The 20998-nt window shown below is 34.0% G+C and overlaps 1 protein-coding gene and 1 long non-coding RNA gene across 2 annotated transcripts in view; one reads left to right on the top strand and one right to left on the bottom strand.

Annotated features, from left to right (window-relative positions):
• Nucleotides 1-5129, top strand: part of LOC114327549 (phenoloxidase-activating factor 3-like) — a 48372-nt gene extending 43243 nt beyond the window's left edge. Inside the window, exon 8 of the mRNA XM_028276221.2 lies at nucleotides 4149-5129. Coding sequence (XP_028132022.1) covers nucleotides 4149-4260 — 112 coding nt within the window. The 3' untranslated portion in view covers nucleotides 4261-5129. The remainder of the gene's footprint in view (nucleotides 1-4148) is intronic.
• An 8977-nt stretch (nucleotides 5130-14106) lies between these two features.
• On the bottom strand, nucleotides 14107-19939 carry LOC126879005 (uncharacterized). The gene is made up of 2 exons (XR_007695935.1): nucleotides 19086-19939; nucleotides 14107-14398 (listed from the first exon to the last, which is right to left on the bottom strand). It is a non-coding gene; the product is annotated as an uncharacterized LOC126879005 (long non-coding RNA).
• Between the last annotated feature and the right edge of the window lie 1059 nt (nucleotides 19940-20998).

Raw genomic sequence — 20998 nt, 5'->3', positions numbered from 1 at the left:
ACCAATGGTAACAGTGGTTACATAGACGCTTCGCCAGTGATACATTAACAGTTTCATTAATAAATGGAAATAGTTTGACTGTAGATTCTTAAGCTAGATTGAATATTAAGATTGAACCCAGATCACTTAAATAAAATGTGGCTCCTTACTGAGGTACAGGGTGTTTTATTTAAAAATTGAAAAACTATTTGTACCCAGTACTTTAAAACCGTTTGACATATCCTTGTCATACTTGGCAGCTAGTGTAGGTATTGTACACCCTACTAAATTATGGCTACTGGCTACTACCAGAGGCCTACGACGGGGGAAGGTCATTGGTTGACCCTTCATCCCAAATTCTACGCCACTAGCGGAATTGCTATTTTGGTGCAATTTTTTGATTCTCCAATACTTTGTATGTAAATAACATACTCTTCATTCGTAACGATAAAGTCATTAGTTTTCGAGATATCTGAAGGTAAAAATAAAACGGCACAGTTATTTTGATTAATGTATTATCCCTCTTCGTGTTTAACTTCAAATAGCTCTAAAATTAGTGATTTTGAAAGTATTGGATAATCTAAAAATTATGCTAACATAGCATAGCATTTAGTAGGGTGTGCAGCACCTACACTTTCTGCCAAGTATGATAAGGATATATTATATGTCTAATAATTTTAAAGTACCGGGTACAAATAGATGTTACTGCCGGTTTCACAAAGTATAATTAAGAGATAACCAGAGGTTACCCCAATATATTATAATGGGGGAACCTCTGGTTATCTGTAAGTTTCATCGGTTCAAAGTTTTTGAAAGGGCTGTAGTTGAAAGGGCTTGAACGAGTCACTAAAAGCAAAATCTGCAATTTTTACTCTTTGATATTTTTGGTATCACTAATAATTTATGTTATTCTGAAAAAAAAAGTCATTTTTTTCAAAATTAAAAAGGTTTTACTTTAAAACCACATTTTTTTTCCAAAATAAGCACTTTGAACCGATGTAACTTACAGATCATATAAATAAAACATAAGTAAAGCAACTTGTGAAGCGGTAATGATTAATTTCATTTGAGATTGAGATGCTAATTAGGGGGTGATTTTCCCGATTTTTGTTCTACCAAAAAAAAGAAACCAACTTTATTTTGAGCATAACTTACTTCTTATTTTTCATGCTAGAAACTTTTTAAAAAAATTAAAAATAAAGCTTTTTTAGACACGTTAAAAAAGCTGTCATGAGTTTTCCCCAAAAACCTATTTTTCATTAGCTACAAGCTACAACTCTGCTTCTACTAGGTCTAGAGACCTCATACATACACAATGTTTTTCACTTTTTTATAAGCTATATTTTTGCTAGCAATGTTTTTTTCGATAAAGTACATACTTTTTGAGTTATTTGCGAAAAACCGTCTAAAAACATGGTTTTTATATTGAAAAATGAACATATTCACTCGCAAATAACTCGAAAAGTATTGACTTAGTGAAAAAACTTCATAGAACAAATTATGAATAGAATTACTCAGTTTACCTTTATAGAATTAGTCAGTTTATCCACTTCCGGGCTTATTTTGAACGCATATTTTTCCCCCGAGAAGGGTGAAACTCACCCCCAGGGCAAAACCACACATCGGCACAATATCACTTTTTTTTCTTTGGCATGTTAGCTATGTGTATTAGGGTGCATCGAAAAAGGCGAAAAAAAATTTTTTTTGCGATGGAAAAGTAATACCTCACAAAAATTGCCCAATCAACTGTTAAGTATTCTGGTAAAATTTTTTCGAAATTGGAAAATATCTTCTGCCCCCCCCCCCCCAGGACAATTAAAAATTTTGAAAAAATGTTAACAGACGACAAAAATTTTTATTTCGAAACGAAAATGTAATAGCTCATAAAAGTTGCTTAACACACTATTTAGTATTTTAGTAAAATTGCGTTGAAATAAAAAAATATTTTCTGCTCCCCACGGCAACTAGAAATTAGAAAAAATACATTAATATACGAATTTCTTTTGTAAGGGAAATGTAATACCTTATAGAACTTGAATAAATAAATTCGGTTTAAATTGGAACATATTTTCTGGTTTCACAACGCAATTAAAAATTTTACTTAAGAAAAGTATACTAAAACATTCTTTTTATAACAAAATCGCCTAACTTATCCGTCTCCCTGACGTCACCCAAGTTTTTTTAATACTAAAATAAATATAAAGCAAAGTACAAAATTAGGTATATAAATATTACAAAAAAATATGGTAAAAGCATTCTATTCGAAGATGTCTTCCGATTTAGCATTAAAGTGGGGCATAGTTTTTCTGGAATTAATTCAAGATTTTATAAATCCATCCCTCGAATATGCTCCACAAACTGCTAGAGAAGCTTGTGTCACAAGTTTGACAAATCGTCCTACACATTGTTTGTGGCAGTGATTTTTCTCAATCTCAATGGTAAAAGGATCTAAGTTAGGATTCTTAATAAAATCTCGCAGATTGTCACTCGAAAATCTAGAGAATATAGATGGTTCTGTAAGGTGATATTCTTGTTAGTTAATTAACTCAAAGTAGTCGTTTGAATCAAAATTTTTAAGGAGAAAGTTTGAAGGCCCCTTAAGTTTTTTTATTTGGTCACTGGCAAACTTATTTTGATGTCCAAGGGGTAGATCATTAATTTGAATGTCGCAGACATACAAACCACTGAAGCGGTTTTTTAAGATGTTTTTCTAACAGCCGTATTACATCACCCTTAACGCCAGTATTTACGACTGTTTCGTCACATCCAATAGCTGGATTTGATACTTTCTGATATACCAGATAGCGGATACCCATATCCCAAATATTTGCACCCTGGCTCATGCACAAGTGTTATGTGTTCTTCCACGATCGATTGACCATAAAACTTGGTACTGTTTTTTACTTGAGCTAAAGTTTTGTCTTTGCGTCGGTAACTGTCTTCTTTTACCGTTGTTCTCTCTGATTATATTTGTTTTTGTTTTCCCTATCAATCGAGCTTATGACCATTTTCTGGTACCTCTTTGATTTAATAGAAATTCGCGCTCATCCAGAGGCACTTATTGAGATTTGCTACAAAGAAAATTAATCAGAGTGTCACATTTGCATGCTGCAAGATCGAAACGTGTAGTTTTACTTTTGTTCTTAAAGCATTGAATTTTATTTTTGTAAAATTCACTGTTTTGCCTGTTCTTAAATGGTTTCATAAGTTTCATATATTTGTCATGGTAGGCTTTTAAAAGCTGAATAATTCTTGTATGTTAAATTATTGGGATTAAGGCCTTTTCCCATATTTCCTCCAATTTAATTGCAACCTGTTTGGCAATACCAGAAAATTCTGGCTCTTTCTTGCTGAGTTTTTTATCCTCTTGGAACCCCAAAACTTCATCGCTTGTTTGTATTTCGGTAAAACATTTTCAGGTATATTTGGCGGATTCCCAAAAATGGTTCGGTCTACAGCACATCTTGATTTTATTCCCCATGGTCCTGGTTTATCTATTTTAAAAATCTTTAATTTACAAACAACAATAATAACAAAGTAAGGTATCGCACCAAACATAAGTGAAAATTACACGCACTGACTCACGAAGCGGGACATTTCAAAGGGGTTGGGGAGACTGAAAAAACACATAAAACTTTGAATATCGTTTAAATTTATAATTGACAACTTTTTAAGTTTTCTTTAATTGATCTTAGATCGACTTAGCACATATATTTTATTCCAAATAATATAAATTGAAATTTCCATAAAAATTAGATATTTAATAAAATTCAAGGTCGTTGGGGGGGGGGGCAGAAAATCCGCTTAAAAAAAAAATTATAAATATATACTAATATGCTGAAAAATAACACTAGCAACTTTTTCACGCTATTAGATATAACATTTCCAACTTTTATTTTTTCGATGCACCCTAATGTGTATGCCAAATTTCAGTTCAATCCAAGAGGTTCTTTAAAATTTGAAGCAAAAACCGTGAGTAAATGAACTAATAAATGGTCTAAATAAACAACTATTCGACTATATTATATTATCTGACAATGTCGCAAAACCACTGATTTCGTCCACACTGCTTTTTAAATGAAGTCCCCTCTCCTTGATTTGCTACCTGAGTGACCTTTGCGATTTCAGATATTTCTGTCGACTGGTACATGAAAAAAATTTACTTTTAGATATGTTCAACATGGAATCGTAAGTGCTGGTGTCACGAGATGTGATTATCCCTCACTGTTTACAAAAGTAGATTACTATTTAGAATGGATATTGGATAATATGCGGGCCTAAAATCTTGAAGTAAAAAGTTCTAAATGGTGGTGATCAGAGTATTAGAAAGATGATTTTGTCGGTGCTTTTAGACCAGGAAACTAACAACTAGCATTTTTGCACTAAAAACACCGGAACAAATCGATTTTTAAATACAGCACCTAGAGACTTGCAACCTTTTGCATTGTGTTCAGGTGGATGTCAGGAAAAAAGTGTACTATAGAGAAATGGGTGGAAAATTGCATTTTAAAGTGCATAAAATGCATCCAAAAGTGCTTGTCAAAATAAGCAAAAGAAGGGCCAGATTTTGGTACTCGGGCGTTTTTAGGGTCGCTGAACACCACTACGTCATCAGAACCGATCTCCGGACCGCCTGATGCACAGCTTCACTGCTAAGGCACGTTATCTGGAGGTTGGAAGGCTATCGGCACTAAATCGATACAAACAAAAAATTATAATCAACTATTTTCAATGGGAAATAAGCCACAATTTTACCAAAAAAATGATTTTATTAACTTTTCGAAGCCCAAATCGGGTTTCGTTGTCAAAACACAAAATACTACTAAAATAAATAAAAATTTTGTTGGTAAGTAAAAAAATTCTTCTAATAATTTATTTAATCTGACCAGGGGTGTCATTTGGGCGTCCAGGGGGGCATTTGCCCCCTTGGCCCTGACAATGACTGAAATTTACAGAAAATACAATTATATTCATCATAACATCATATATAATGTATTGTATATATAGTGCTTGCCCCCCTCCCCAAACAAAATTTCAAATGACGCTCCTGAATCTGACTCATTAATATTAACAACACAGACGTATATTGTACATTTTAAAGTAGAAGACTTTAAAATGATATCGCCAATATTTATGAGTTGCGGTCCTGGGACGACTTTACTAAAAGATAGTTCATTCTATTACATGAAATCAATCCCAACTCAAGAATATCCGTCATAAAAACATCATAGCATGTGATCTGTCTTTAAAAAGACAATCAAATGCAACGATGACAGTAAAATTCTCGCGTTAGAGATTCCATAGTAAATCACGAGTGAAAACCAGGAAAAAAACCTCGTGATACTATCCCGACATCGTAAGTATTTGGTCTTACATTTAATTTACTTTCAAAAAACTAATACCAAATTCTGACTTTAATATGTTTAAATCATAAATAATATTGATAATACATAGATATATAATAAGTAATACTAAAATATAAAATTTGTACTAACTCGATTTGTTATTGACTTACCAATCGTGGGATTTTCTTTCTATTGACTTCCTCTTTCAGTATGGGTAACCACATCCTACTGCATTCTACCGAGGAATTTGCGACACAATTGGTTTCATTTAGCATAATTAGAGCCGCTTCTTTGATTTTTCTCTTTTTACTATCCGATTCTTTCAGGACTATACTTGAATCTCTCCACTGAACTCTATGTTCATTATCCCATGCGTGTTGACATATTTGAGATCTATCAAATTCTCTATTTGTAATATACGACTGATGTTCACTTATTCTAACGGTTAATGGTCTTGATGTTTCACCTAAATAAAATTGTTCGCATTCACAAGGTATTTTATAAATGCAATTCTTTGTTCTTTCTTGTTCACTGTTAGGTTTAGTTTTAGATAGAATAGATCTCAATATGTTTGTTGTTTTGAATGTTGTTGAAATGTTGAATTTATTTCGTAGTGTTTTAAGTTTCTCGGATAGTCCTTTTATAATATGGTATTGATATTTTCCTCGTATTATTTCTAGTGAATGTTGTAGGATCCCGTTCTAAGTTGTTCTGTTCCATTCGATCCAATCTTGACAATTCCTTATTTATAAACGATAAAGGATAATCATTTTTTAATAAAACACATGTTAACAATAGTTTTTCTTCTAAAAATGAATTTTCGTTAGAACAAGTAATTTTGGCTCTATCATATAAAGATTTAATGATTCCCTTTTTAACGTTAATGTTGTGATTTGATTTGTAATTGAGATATCTGTTGGTGTGTGTTGGTTTTCTATACACTTGAGTCTCATATCCAGTATCCTTCTTTGAGACTAAAACATCGAGGAAAGGCAAAATTGTATTCTTTTCCCATTGTAAATTTTATTGTCTCTTCTTGATCGTTTATAATATTCAGGAATGTATCCAACAATTCTGATTTATGAGGCCATATTGAAAACACATCATCTACATATCTCCACCATACTGTGGGTTTTAAATTTTATTTAGAAATGATATTAGTTTCGAAATCCTCCATAAATATATTAGCCAATAATGGAGATAAAGTAGAGCCCATTGCTAGACCAAAATTTTGTTTATAGAATTTATAAACGTTTATAAATAAGGAATTGTCAAGATTGGATCGAATGGAACAGAACAACTTAGAACGGGATCCTACAACATTCACAACAAATAAGACGGGAAAATATCAATACCATATATAAAAGGACTATCCGAGAAACTTAAAACAATACGAAATAAATTCAACATTTCAACAACATTCAAAACAACAAACACATTGAGATCTATTCTATCTAAAACTAAACCTAACAATGAACAAGAAAGAACAAAGAATTGCATTTATAAAATACCTTGTGAATGCGAACAATTTTATTTAGGTGAAACATCAAGACCATTAAACGTTGGAATAAGTGAACATCAGTCTTATAATAAAAATAGAGAATTTGATAGATCTCAAATATGTCAACACGCATGGGATAATGAACATAGAGTTCAGTGGAGAGATTCAAATATAGTCCTGAAAGAATCAGATAGTAAAAAGAGAAAAATCAAATAAGCGGCTCTAATTATGCTAAACGAAACCAATTGTGTCGCAAATTCCTCGGTAGAATTCAGTAGGATGTGGTTACCCATACTGAAAGAGGAAGTCAATAGAAAGAAAATCCCACGATTAGTAAGTCAATAACATATCGAGTTAGTACAAATTTTATATTTTAGTATTACTTATTGTATATCTATGTATTATCAATATTATTTATAATTTAAACATATTAAAGTCAGAATTTGGTATTAGTTTTTTGAAAGTAAATTAAATGTAAGACCAAATACTTACGATGTCGGGATAATATCACGAGGTTTTTTCCTGGTTTTCCCTCGTGATTTACTATGGAATCTCTAACGCGAGAATTTTACTGTCATCGTTGAATTTGATTGTCTTTTTAAAGACAGATCACAAGCTATGATGTTTTTATGACGGATATTCTTGAGTTGGGATTGATTTCATGTAATAGAATGAACTATCTTTTAGTAAAGTCGTCCCAGGAACGCAACTCATAAATATTGGCGATATCATTTTAAAGTCTTCTACTTTAAAATGTATAATATACGTCTGAATTGCGAATATAAATGAGTCAGATTGAATAAATTATTAGAAGAATTTTTTACTTAGCAACATTTTTGTTTATTTTAGTAGTATTTTGTATTGTGGCAACGAAACCCGATTTGGGCTTCGAAACGTTAATAAAATCATTTTTTTGGTAAAATTGTGGCTTATTTCCCTTTGAAAATAGTTGATCATAAAAATGCCACAAAGAAATAGCTTCAGAACAACACAAACAAATTACTTGAAGGTTTTTGGAGTCGCCAAACACGAATACACCATCAGAACCTACCCCCGAAGCACTTGGTGCTTTGAGTTTCTTGAGTTTCGAGGATTGTCGGCATTTAATTGATGCAAATAGATTACTCGGGCGGTTTTTGGGGTCGCCATCAGAACTGACACCGGGAGCACTTGGTGTCGAGGGTCACGCCATCTTCTGGAGTTTCCAGAGATTTCGGCACTAAATTGATGCAAACAGAATACGCGAGCGGTTTTAGGGGTTGCTTAACACGAATGCGCCATCAGAACTGACCCCTGGAGCACCTGGTGCCTACCCACGGTCACTGCTAAGACACGTCATTTTCATGTGTTTATGCCATCAAAACACCCCCGGACCACCTGGTGCCCAAGGTCACTACTAAGCTGCTATTTTCTGGAGGGTTTTTGGGCACAAGGTGCACCGGAGATCGGTTCTGATGGCGTATTCTTGTTCAGCGACCCCAAAAAACCCCGAGTAATCTTTGCATCAATTTAGTACCGAAAACCCTCGAAAAGTTCAGATGAGTGCCTTAGCAGTGAACCTGAGCACCAGGTGCTCCGGTGGTCGATTCCGATGGCGTATTCGTCTTCAGCGACCCCAAAAACCACCCGAGTAACAAAATCTGGCAATTAATACACTAATTTTGACATGTTTATGCACTTTTGGATGCATATTATGCACTTCAAAATGCAATTATGCATTTCCACCAATTTTTTTATAGTAGACTTTTTACTGACATCCTGAATACAATGCGAAAAATTGCAACTCTTGCCTCTAGATGCTGTATTTAAAAATCGATTTATTTTGTGCCAAATGCCCTGATCTATTTAGATGGAATGTGATTATAGCAACTTTTTTAGAACAACTATTTTATTGTGACGTTATAAAATTATGAGGAATTACAATTTTTTAAATAAAGTTTATCATCTTTTGTATTTTATCATTTATCATTTCCAAACCCCATATTAGAAATTCTTCTAGCTTTTTAACTTGTACAGATATCGTCTTTGTCTTCTGCTAAAAGCATTTCCACATATTGTTGACTAGGCACGATCATAGGCTTTTCGGAGGTCGACCAATACCATGTGCAATTCAACTTTGAACGTTAGTGTTTTTTTATGATCTATATGGTTTATTGGTGCCATATTTTTTGTTGATTGGTAAAATTATTAAGAATGGTTGATATTGCTAAGTTTCTTTATATGGAATACAGGGTGAGTCAAAACGCAAGTACATTATTTTCTTAGTAATTTTAAATGGAACACCCTGTATTTTATAACACTATTGAAAAGTACCATTATCGTACTTAAATTTATATACAACATTCCCTATGTCTAAATTTATTAGTTTTCGAGATATTTTCATTTTTCAATGGACCAGTGGCGTGGCCACCCAGATCACCAGAATTTAATAAAATGGACTGATTTTTTTGGGGTTGCGTTAAGAATGAAGGTTATAAAATACCTCCAACAACAAGGGATGAGATGAAAAATAGAATACAAAGTATATAGGGTGTTAATTTACAAATGTATGCTTGGTAGTGTAAGTAACTCATTCAATGACCATTTTTAGGCATGCATAAATGTGTTAGGAGGTCATTTTGATCACCGTATGTAATCAAATATTTTTCAATAATGTTGTATTTTGTGGTCATGTTTTTTTTGTAAAATTTATAACTAATAAATTATTTGTCTTTCTCTATTTGTTACATTTACATACAAAAGTAGTTTTTAATTGTTTCAAAAATGTTGTATGTTGTGGTTGTGTTTTTTTTGTAAAATTTATTACTAATAAATTATTTTTCTTTCTTTATTTGCTACATTGTTACATTGATATCAGTTTGAATTTGTTGGATTAATAATCAGTAATCGTAAATTGTCAGTTTTAGACAATTCAGTCATGGCTTACTTAAAATTTGGAAAGATTTAGACCCCTAATTAATAATTTGCTCTGAAAACTGAAAATATCTCGAGAACTAATAAACTTAGACATAGGGTTGACATAAACTTAAACATAGACATGTTATATAAAAACTACATATAAAAAATATAAAGTACGGTAATGGTACTTTTCGACAGTGATATAAAAAACAGGGTGTTCCATTTAAAACTACTGAGAAAATAATAATGTACTTGCGTTTTGACTCACCCTGTATTCGGTATAAAGAAAATTAGCAATATTAGTAATTTCTAAAAAAATTTACTATCAATAAAAAATATAGCACCAATAAACCATTCCTGTTGTGCTTATTTTTATTTATACAGGATGTTGAACTTATTACGATGTTCATATAAAATTGGTTATAACTTTGTACATACCCTGTATAACATAACAAACCTTTATATTTTTGTGATGGGGCAGTTAAGGAGATTCCGAATATAAACTAAAATACAGGGTGTTTCATTTAAAAAAAAACATGTTTGGTCTGCCACTAGGTTATCGAACACCCTGTAACATTCTATCTAATTTTGTAATATGAACCTCAAAGTTGTCTACAATTTTTGTTATAACTTTTTATTGCTATCTATTACTTCTTCTTCAAGTGCCATCTTCGTTCCGAAGGTTGGCGATCATCAGGGCTACACGTATTTTCGAAACTGCTGACCGAAACAATTCGTTGTTGCTACAGCTATACCATTCCCGTAGATTCTTTAGCCAGGAGTTTCGTCTTCTTCCTATGGATCTTTTTCCTACTATCTTCCCCTGCATAATTATTCGAAGCAGTTCATATCTTTCGCCTCTTGTAATGTGTCCCAAGTATTGCAGGTTTCGTTTTTTGATCGTAAATATGACTTCCTTTTCTTTATTAATTCCTCTCAAGACCTCGACGTTTGTGACTCTCTCCGTCCATGATATTCCCAAGATTCTGCGATACATCCACAGTTCAAATGCCTCCAATTTTTTGATATCAATCTTTTTCAGCGTCCATGACTCCAATCCGTAGAACAGCACAGAAAGTACGTAACATCTCATCAGGCGAAGTTTCATTTCAAGGCTCAAATCTCTTCCACAGAACACTCTTAGACGGAGAGGCAGCGCTAAAAAATCTATTTGAATTTACTAAAGCTAGATTTTTCACAGTTGATTACTGTGAGTGTGTAGAGAAACATACTGCGGTCGGTCAAGCGAAACGTAGAACAGGGGTTACTGAGAGGGTATCAAAGTTGCTTTCCTACGAAGGTAATTATATTTCCATTTACTAAGGCTGAAAATCAGTACACACATTATAAATTAAATATAAATAAAAGTTATTATAGTCGGTCAGCTGTATGACGGGACAGAGCCGGTCGGTCGGCCCCAATAGTCGATTGAGGAAATGAAGCATTTTGGCTCGCAATTTTTTCGTCCAGCATGGATTTACTTGAAATTTTCACAGAAGGTAGGGCATAGTCCAAAGATCATTTTCTATATCATGTCGCTATCATAAGCTAAAACCTTGGGGGTGGTTGCCACCCCATCTCGGGGGTGGGAATTTTTTATTACAGTTTGACCATGTAATTCGATGGAAAAAGTAATTCTAAGAAAAAAATCTTTTTTACATTTTCTTCGTAAAACTAATATTTTTTGAGTTATTCGCGCTTGAAAATAACAGTTTTTCGACGAAAAAATCGACTTTTTTAGAGGGTTTTTGAGAATACCTCGAAAAATATGCATTTAATCAAAAAAACTGTAGAAATCAAAATTGTATCTTTTAGTAACACAAACCAAATTCTTTTCCAATAATATCTTTAAGACCAATACAAACCGAGATACGGCATGTTAAAGGTTAGCTTTTTTCGTCAAATGCATAATTTGAAATATTCAAAGCCAAATAATGGGAAAAATTTGCATTTTTCGAGAAAAACTTAAATAATCTTTTTTCAAGTATACAATTAGACCTTTCAAAAAAGATAATAAAAAGTTTCTAGCATGAAAATTAAGCGATTTATAATCAAAAAAATGTCGGTACCTGCTTTGCTCTACGAAAAAATCAGTGAAAACAACCCCCTAACTACCTTCCTAATTCAAAATTGGTCTTCACCTTTCTGTAGTTCCTTTTATATTTATATTATCAATATATATATATATATATATATATATATATATATATATATATATATATATATATATATCAATTTTGGAAAAATATTATATCTCACTGTGTACTGATGTTCAGCCTTAGTAAATGGATTTAATTACCTTCGTAGGAAAGCAACTTTGATACCCTCTCAGTAATGAGACCCCTCAAAAATGATTTTGTAGGATTTTTAAAGAGGTATAAGACTGTGTAAATTAAATTTCGTAAGATGCCTTAGTTTTTAATTGGGGCGCGTTTAAAGGGCTCGAATAATGGGGTGTTTGCTGGTAAATAGAGGTTTTAAACAGCTATATCTGGCTAACTATTCACTGTAATGAAAATCTATGCACAGAGTAATTTTAGTCATTAAAAAAGCTACAATTTAGTAGTGTATAATTTTTTCATATCTTCAGTATTTTCGGAGATATTTTGAAGTAAAAGGTGAAAAATACCAAATTGCAAAAAATCTAAACTCAAATTTTTCCAAAATTAGGCATTTTAAATGGGTCAAACTCCTTGAGTAGATTGATAATATAAATATAAAAGGAACTACAGAAAGGTGAAGACCAATTTTGAATTAGGAAGGTAGTTAGGGGGTTGTTTTCACTGATTTTTTCGTAGAGAAAAGCAGGTCCGACATTTTTTTGTAAGTCGCTTAATTTTCATGCTAGAAACTTTTTATTATTTTTTTTTTTGAAAGATCTAGTTGTATACTTGAAAAAAGATTATTTAAGTTTTCCTCGAAAAATGCAAATTTTTCTCATTATTTGGCTTTGAATATTTCAAATTGTGCATTTATCGAAAAAAGCTAACCTTTAACATGCCGTATCTCGGTTAATATTGGTCATAAATATATTATAGTAAAAGAATTTGGTTTGTGTTACTAAAAGATACAATTTCGATATCTACAGTTTTTTTGATTTAATGCATTTTTTTCGAGGTATTCTCAAAAAACCCTCTAAAAAAGTCGATTTTTTCGTCGAAAAACTGTTATTTTCAAGCGCGAATAACTCGAAAAATATTAGTTTTACGAAGAAAATGTAAAAAAAAAATTTCTTCGAATTACATGGTTAAAATGTAATAAAAAATTCCCACCCCCGAGATGGGGTGGCAACCACCCCCAAGGTTTTAGCGTATGATAGCGACATGATATAGAAAATGATCCTTGGACTATTACCTACCTTCTGTGAAAATTTCAAGTAAATCCATGCTGGACGAAAAAATTGCGAGCCAAAATGCTTCATTTCCTCAATCGACTATTGGGCCGACCGACCGGCTCTGTCCCGTCATACAGCTGACCGACTATAATAACTTTTATTTATATTTAATTTAGAATGTGTGTACTGATTTTCAGCCTTAGTAAATGGAAATAATTACCTTCGTAGGAAAGCAACTTTGATACCCTCTCAGTAACCCCTGTTCTACGTTTCGCTTGACCGACCGCAGTCTGTTTCTCTACACACTCACAGTAATCAACTGTGAAAAATCTAGCTTAAGTAAATTCAAATAGATTTTTCAGCGCTGCCTCTTGGTCTATCTCTTCATTTTAGTGAATATGGATCTGGCCTTTTCTATTCTTATTTTGATTTCTGCTGAGCTATCGTTGTCTTCATTTACAAAAGTGCCTAAATATTTGTATTTGCTAACTCGATCGATAATTTCATTGTGTAAATATAAATTTTGGACATTTCGTGTTGATTTCGATATTACCATAAATTTAGTTTTCTTTGAAGCGTTTTACCTGTCTGCTCTAATGGGATCAAGGAAAGACTATCTATAGAGATACTGGGGAGTCGAAATGGGGCTAGCAGAAGGAACAGACACGCAAACCTTCATGCGAACGGCAGCTCATTTTTTGTGCGGTGGCAGGTCGTAGATTCGTTGGGAGGGGTAGGAGGGTTTAAAGAAGACTAAACTACATAACCAAATAAGCAAAGGATACTTACACAGACTTGAGGACTTTCCTACTATTTAAACAAATTGGGACGCCGTTTGAAAAATCCTCAAATTCTCATATCGAGTACTTACTGGAAAGCAACTGGGGGACATTCATCGTAGATTCCTCATTGGGGTTATAGTGGGCTACAAATTATCATCATTTGGCTTCTATGCCATTATATTTTCTTCTGTTCTAAAACTTATTCACTTGTATTAGATATCTGTTAATAATTTTCTTAAATAAAGAGGTTACAGAAATAAAGATGTGTACATTTTATAATGTTTATTTAAACCTTAATACCTTTTTATTTTTATTGAGAATAGACACATTCTCAAACCAGAAATGAATAATAATAACAAAATACATGATTTTACAATTTTTAACCTTATTTTTAGCAGTGTACCAAAACAAAAATTTGACATGGCTGTCAAATGTCACTGCCATCTAATATTTACTTTACATAATATATTTTCCATGTTGAAAACAAACATTTTTAATTATGTAAAACCTTTACCAATAATATCCACTTGTGAATTATTTAAAATAAACATTATCATACCTTGTTAAAACAAAAATCCATGTCACAACACTTGGAACTTCAAAATTTTCCATTCAGACGGGGCTGGGAGGGGAAGATATTCAAATCATTACAAAACTGGATAAAATCGATACCAAATAATATCATCTGGGCATTTCTTACTGGAACATGAACAAATCAAAACATCATAAAAATAGCAACAGCTACATAAAGGACAGGAACCAGGAAACCACGCACTTCTTTTACCGGCAAATCAAACTGCATAACAATAGAACTGTTTCACAATAATATATCCATTAAAATGCCGTGAAACTATTGTCATTATATTCCTTGACATGTTAGAAATCCATTAGTTCTTTTACTATAAGAAGAAAACCATTTTGGCCGGCAAAGTGCGACTTTTTGAGTTCTAACAAAAAGATGCTTACAGAGCTGATGTACTTTTAGAACTGGCTTTACATCGTCACGTCTCTCTCGCGTCCAAACGATGCATTTCTTCTCGATCGTTCGGCCAAAACTATTGACCAATCGTCAACTACAACTCAAGGATCTTTCAAAATGCAGACCAATAATAACATGGGATTTTTAGCGCTCAAAACTTAAAGGAAGAACACTGAACCTTTTAGAGGATTCATTCTCGAATAATGAATGATTTCACAATAACTATCTACATAGTTGGTAAATGCTACTCAAATAAATAGGAACTTTCCTATGATTTTACTTTGTTGCGAAAATATTCTGAAATATTTCGAACAGGAGCGGCTTAGGAAATTTTAAAGATATTTAAACTGACAAAATAAATTAGAAAAATTGATATTTTTCTTGGGATAGGATTAAAATTAATGGATATTTTTTATAAAATATTGTAGTAGAAATCCATCTGCTACAATAGCCTCCTCGGAAGAGAGGAAACTGGATTACCAATTCAGTTTTCGATAACTACAAAAATAAACATTGACTTCTTGGGTATGACAGGATAAACAATACTAAAATTATTAAATAATGGCTAGTGGGGATTAAACAAAAACAAAACAAAAAAGTCGTTAGGGATTGGGCTAGCGTGCCATCAATCGCCAGACTCTTTAAAGTCGAGTAGACTTAAATGTTTCTTGACTCTACAAAGAACTGTAGGTGACAAGAGTTTCTGTGCCTTGGGAAAGAAACTAAACTTGTGCCCTGTGTGGACCTCGCTGACATCCACAGCAGTAACACAAGTGACATACCAGGGCAGACACAGCCTTGTCACCTCGTTGCCTAACCGCGAGCGGTTCACAAAAACTAAAAAGTTGATGTTTGACAGATAAACATCTGCCCAAACTCTGCTAACACCTAGCGAGTTTCACGGGACATTTCGGCAACGGTTCTGCAAAACGAGGATTTAGACAATCCAGTCTAAACACCTCAGTGAGACAAAATCTCACCAACAACTTACTTCAACAACTCATTCAAACAAGACAGGGCTAGACAAAGGGGTATATGACAACAACAAGGGCTAAAATCAAAACAAGACTAACAAGGGGGAGGGGGTATGTGTGACAACAACAAAAGACCGAAAAGACTAGTATACTGGGTTCAAACAGGATATCAAACTTTTTAAACAAGACTAAGGGAAATGAACGCAACATATGATATAGAGAACACTACATCATTACGTTTTCAATCAACAGTCCAATCCAGGACATAAGAACCTTTCATGAACGTTCACTAGACAACTCTCTCATTTTCAAATCACAAGCTGGGGAAAGACTTCATTTTCAAAACAGGGCTACACTTCACTTTTCGAAACAGGGGATAGACTTCATTTTTCAAGACAGGGGGGTTGGGCTTTACTTTTCAAAACTGGGGATAGACTTACTTTTCAAAACAGGGGGGTTGGGCTTTATTTTTAAAACGGGGGGCTACTTTTTCAAAACAAGGGATGAAAGCAACACGCAAGGGGAAGACCAAAGGGACATTGGAAAGTATGACAGTTCTGACGAACAACCGCTTCCATTTATCGACCGAAAGCAAGCTTCACCTGTACTCAACGTGGCCAGATCCTAACCTCACCAGCCTTGTCACAGCTTCTGCTCTTGGCCTACTTTCAATCAACAAAGAGAAGAGAGGTCAACTAACTATTCGCCAAAAAAAATCAAACTCCAGCACGGACACGGGCTAACAGACAACACGGGCTAATAGACAACACGGGCTAATAGACAACACGGGCTAATAGACAACACGGGCTAATAGACAACACGGGACAACAGACAATGGGCTCTAAAACTTCCAGACAAAACAGGGATAGACAAACAAACAGACAACAACATACTTTTTGACTTCTAGATATACTCAGGGGCTTACAAACACAAACAATATTGAAATTTGGTTCCTATATGAGCTCACACGGGATAAGACATTTCTTGCTCCGACTACTAATGAAAGTGTTCACAGATAGCTGAACAACACTTTCTTCATCACGAGTATTACACTTGTGACATGTCAGATACAAAAAGACATACTTCATTCACGGGGGGACTTCAACTACTTCACTGGGGGGGAGACTTCAACTACTACTTCACGGGCTCTTTTTAACTAACCTCTGGCATCCTTTTGACACCTACAAAGATAGATTAGTCAAAAAAAAAAAACAAGGGGCAACACAGACAAGGGGGGGGCTTTTTCAGGGGCTAACTTCTACACTTCAAGACAGTTATTCTCAAACAGTGTCGACAGAGAACGCTATCTTCAAATCTAAAAGTGACAGCTTTTCTCCTGGCTGCTTGAAAAAAACACAGAAGTGGGGGGCCTCTCCACGGTTTCCCTCTTCACTTCTTCACGGGGCCACTTCTCAAGGGGATGACTTCTCAATGGGATGACTTCTCCAACTAACCTGTGGCATGACATACACCAACAGAGATAGGCTTCGCTGGAAAAACAAGGGACTACTCTCACACAGACTATACGGGGCTAAGCTCATACACGGACCATACCAACAACATCACACATCTAATCAAATGACCAAATCAATAAATCACAAAAAACGATTATTCTGTAAAAAAACTGTTGATCTATAGGAATACATGCAAAAAATACAACATACTGTTATACTTCATAATTGGATTCAATATTCAAAATATTTAACGTTACTTTTAATCAAAATTTTCAAAAAAATTTTACGTTACTTTTTTATTCAACTGTTTGTCTATATATTTCATCAATATTTTCAAAAAAATTCAAATCAATGCTTTCATCATGGGTACAATATCAATACAATACAGTTAGTACGCTAAAATAACATACAATTCTGTTCTACGATACATACAATACCAGTATACATATGGGGTTACAAGTTAAATACACTATGATGTATGAAATGGTACATGCCCATACAATCAACAGCACGACCAAATCAACATCACAACAAAATGTGTACTTACTTACACCTCTTTGGAAAAATTATTAACTTTTGCAACAAAAACTACAAAAATGGGCTCTTTCATGGGGACTAACAGACTGAAACAGTTTCGGGGGCACTAAAAGACATGAAACAGTTTCGGGGGGGCAAGACAAGAGGAATCTGGGCTAAACTACATGGGAAGACTTGGGCGATATTTACTCGGGTCAAACTTCAGGGTGTACGTTACAAGTATTACAAGCGTAACACTAAGTGGGGGGGTGGCTAAAGACATTGGGGACTAGTAGATAGGCTAACTACTAGTTGAACATGTCTACAAGCTAGACTTGTAACAATGGGCATACAAAACATGACACGAGTCGAGCTTCCATGTTATCGGAAACACTTGCACCACAAACTGAGATCGGCTACCCAAGACGGGCACTGCCTAACAGTTGTAGTACAAATGAGACCGAAAGGAGGCTAAAAGGATATGGTAGTGGGCACATGCTAATGGGGTCTGAGGGAGGCCAAAAAAAGTACAGGCCCCACGTTGGGCGCCAGTTGAAGCGTTTTACCTGTCTGCTCTAATGGGATCAAGGAAAGACTATCTATAGAGATACTGGGGAGTCGAAATGGGGCTAGCAGAAGGAACAGACACGCAAACCTTCATGCGAACGGCAGCTCATTTTTTGTGCGGTGGCAGGTCGTAGATTCGTTGGGAGGGGTAGGAGGGTTTAAAGAAGACTAAACTACATAACCAAATAAGCAAAGGATACTTACACAGACTTGAGGACTTTCCTACTATTTAAACAAATTGGGACGCCGTTTGAAAAATCCTCAAATTCTCATATCGAGTACTTACTGGAAAGCAACTGGGGGACATTCATCGTAGATTCCTCATTGGGGTTATAGTGGGCTACAAATTATCATCATTTGGCTTCTATGCCATTATATTTTCTTCTGTTCTAAAACTTATTCACTTGTATTAGATATCTGTTAATAATTTTCTTAAATAAAGAGGTTACAGAAATAAAGATGTGTACATTTTATAATGTTTATTTAAACCTTAATACCTTTTTATTTTTATTGAGAATAGACACATTCTCAAACCAGAAATGAATAATAATAACAAAATACATGATTTTACAATTTTTAACCTTATTTTTAGCAGTGTACCAAAACAAAAATTTGACATAGCTGTCAAATGTCACTGCCATCTAATATTTACTTTACATAATATATTTTCCATGTTGAAAACAAACATTTTTAATTATGTAAAACCTTTACCAATAATATCCACTTGTGAATTATTTAAAATAAACATTATCATACCTTGTTAAAACAAAAATCCATGTCACAACACTTGGAACTTCAAAATTTTCCATTCGAGATTGGAGGGAGGGAAGATATTCAAATCATTACTAAACTGGATAAAATCGATACCAAATAATATCATCCGGGCATTTCTTACTGGAACATGAACAAATCCATATATCATAAAAATAGCAACAGCTACATAAAGGACAGGAACCAGGAAACCACGCACTTCTTTTTTATTACCACCGGCAAACCAAACTGCATAACAATAGAACTATTTCACAATAATATATCCATTAAAATGCCGTGAAACTATTGTCATTATATTCGTTGACATTTACTGGGCAAACTGCCAGTCTTTCACTTCTTTTACCATAAAAATAAAACCATTTTGGCCGGCAAAGTGCGACTTTCTGCGAGTCTGTTGGTTGAGTTCTAACAAAAAGATGTTTACTGAAGTGATGTACTTTTAGAACTGGCTTTACATCGTCACGTCTCTCTCGCGTCCAAACGATGCATTTCTTCTCGATCGTTCGGCCAAAACTATTGACCAATCGTCAACTACAACTCAAGGATCTTTCAAAATGCAGACCAATAATAACATGGGATTTTTAGCGCTCAAAACTTAAAGGAAAAACACTGAACCTTTTAGAGGATTCATTCTCGAATAATGAATGATTTCACAATAACTATCTACATAGTTGGTAAATGCTACTCAAATAAATAGGAACTTTCCTATGATTTTACTTTGTTGCGAAAATATTCTGAAATATTTCGAACAGGAGCGGCTTAGGAAATTTTAAAGATATTTAAACTGACAAAATAAATTAGAAAAATTGATATTTTTCTTGGGATAGGATTAAAATTAATGGATATTTTTTATAAAATATTGTAGTAGAAATCCATCTGCTACATCTTTATGTTCAAAGATAGTCCATATTCTTCGCTGCAGTCTGCTATCTTATTCACCAATATCTGTAGCTCTTCATGTGTTTCTGCGATCAGAACGGTGTCGTCGACAAATCTCAGATTGTTTAATCTAACACCATTTATTTTAATACCTATGGATTGCTCAGAGAGTGTTCAATTCATTACGTCTTTGGCATAGAGATTAAACAGGATTGGTGACAGTATACACCCTTGTCTCACACCCCGCTTTATTTCAATTTCTTCACTGGTATTATTCTCTACTCTCACTACTGCTTTCTGATTGTAGTACATATTTGCTATTAGTCGGATGTCTCGTTTATCTAAATTCTTTTCTGCCAGGAGTCTGATAAGACGATCATGCCGCACTTTATCAAAGGCCTTGTTATAATCTATGAAACACATGAATACATCTTGAATTATGTCAAGACATCTTTGAGACATAACGTTCAGTGCAAACAACGCCCCTCTTGTTCCGAGTCCATTTCGGAATCCAAACTGGGTATCATTGATGTCCATTTCCAGTTTTCTGTGTACTCTAGTGTGTATAATTTTCAGGAATATTTTCAGTACATGGCTCATCAAACATCTTTTTTGGTATAATAACAAAGGTGGATAAAAGCCATTCTTGAGGTATTTTTCCTGATGTATAAATGCTATTGAAAAGTTCAACTAAAATGTGGATCGAGTCTTCTTCTATCAGTTTAAGGATTCCGTTGGTATTTCATCTGGACCTGGGGCTTTCCGTTTTTCATTCTTTTTAGTGCGTACATTACTTCCTCTTCCGTTATTTCTGGACCTTCGTCTCCTTGTATGTTACTTAGTTCAGATTGTTGTCTATCATCTGCAAAGAGTTCTTCAACATAGTTTTTCTATCTATTACTATAGCGGATCTATTGAGCTTTACCCACTAATCAATCACCCTGTATTATCAATACATGAGTATGCGGAATGAAAACCGTTCTTCTGAAAACCACAACATCATGTCTTTAATGATTTTC

The sequence above is a fragment of the Diabrotica virgifera genome, chromosome 1 (genome assembly GCF_917563875.1).
Source record: "Diabrotica virgifera virgifera chromosome 1, PGI_DIABVI_V3a".
NCBI classification, from domain to species: domain Eukaryota; kingdom Metazoa; phylum Arthropoda; class Insecta; order Coleoptera; family Chrysomelidae; genus Diabrotica; species Diabrotica virgifera.
Note: the sequence above shows the minus strand (reverse complement) of the source record. Positions and strands in the feature narration are given on the sequence as shown.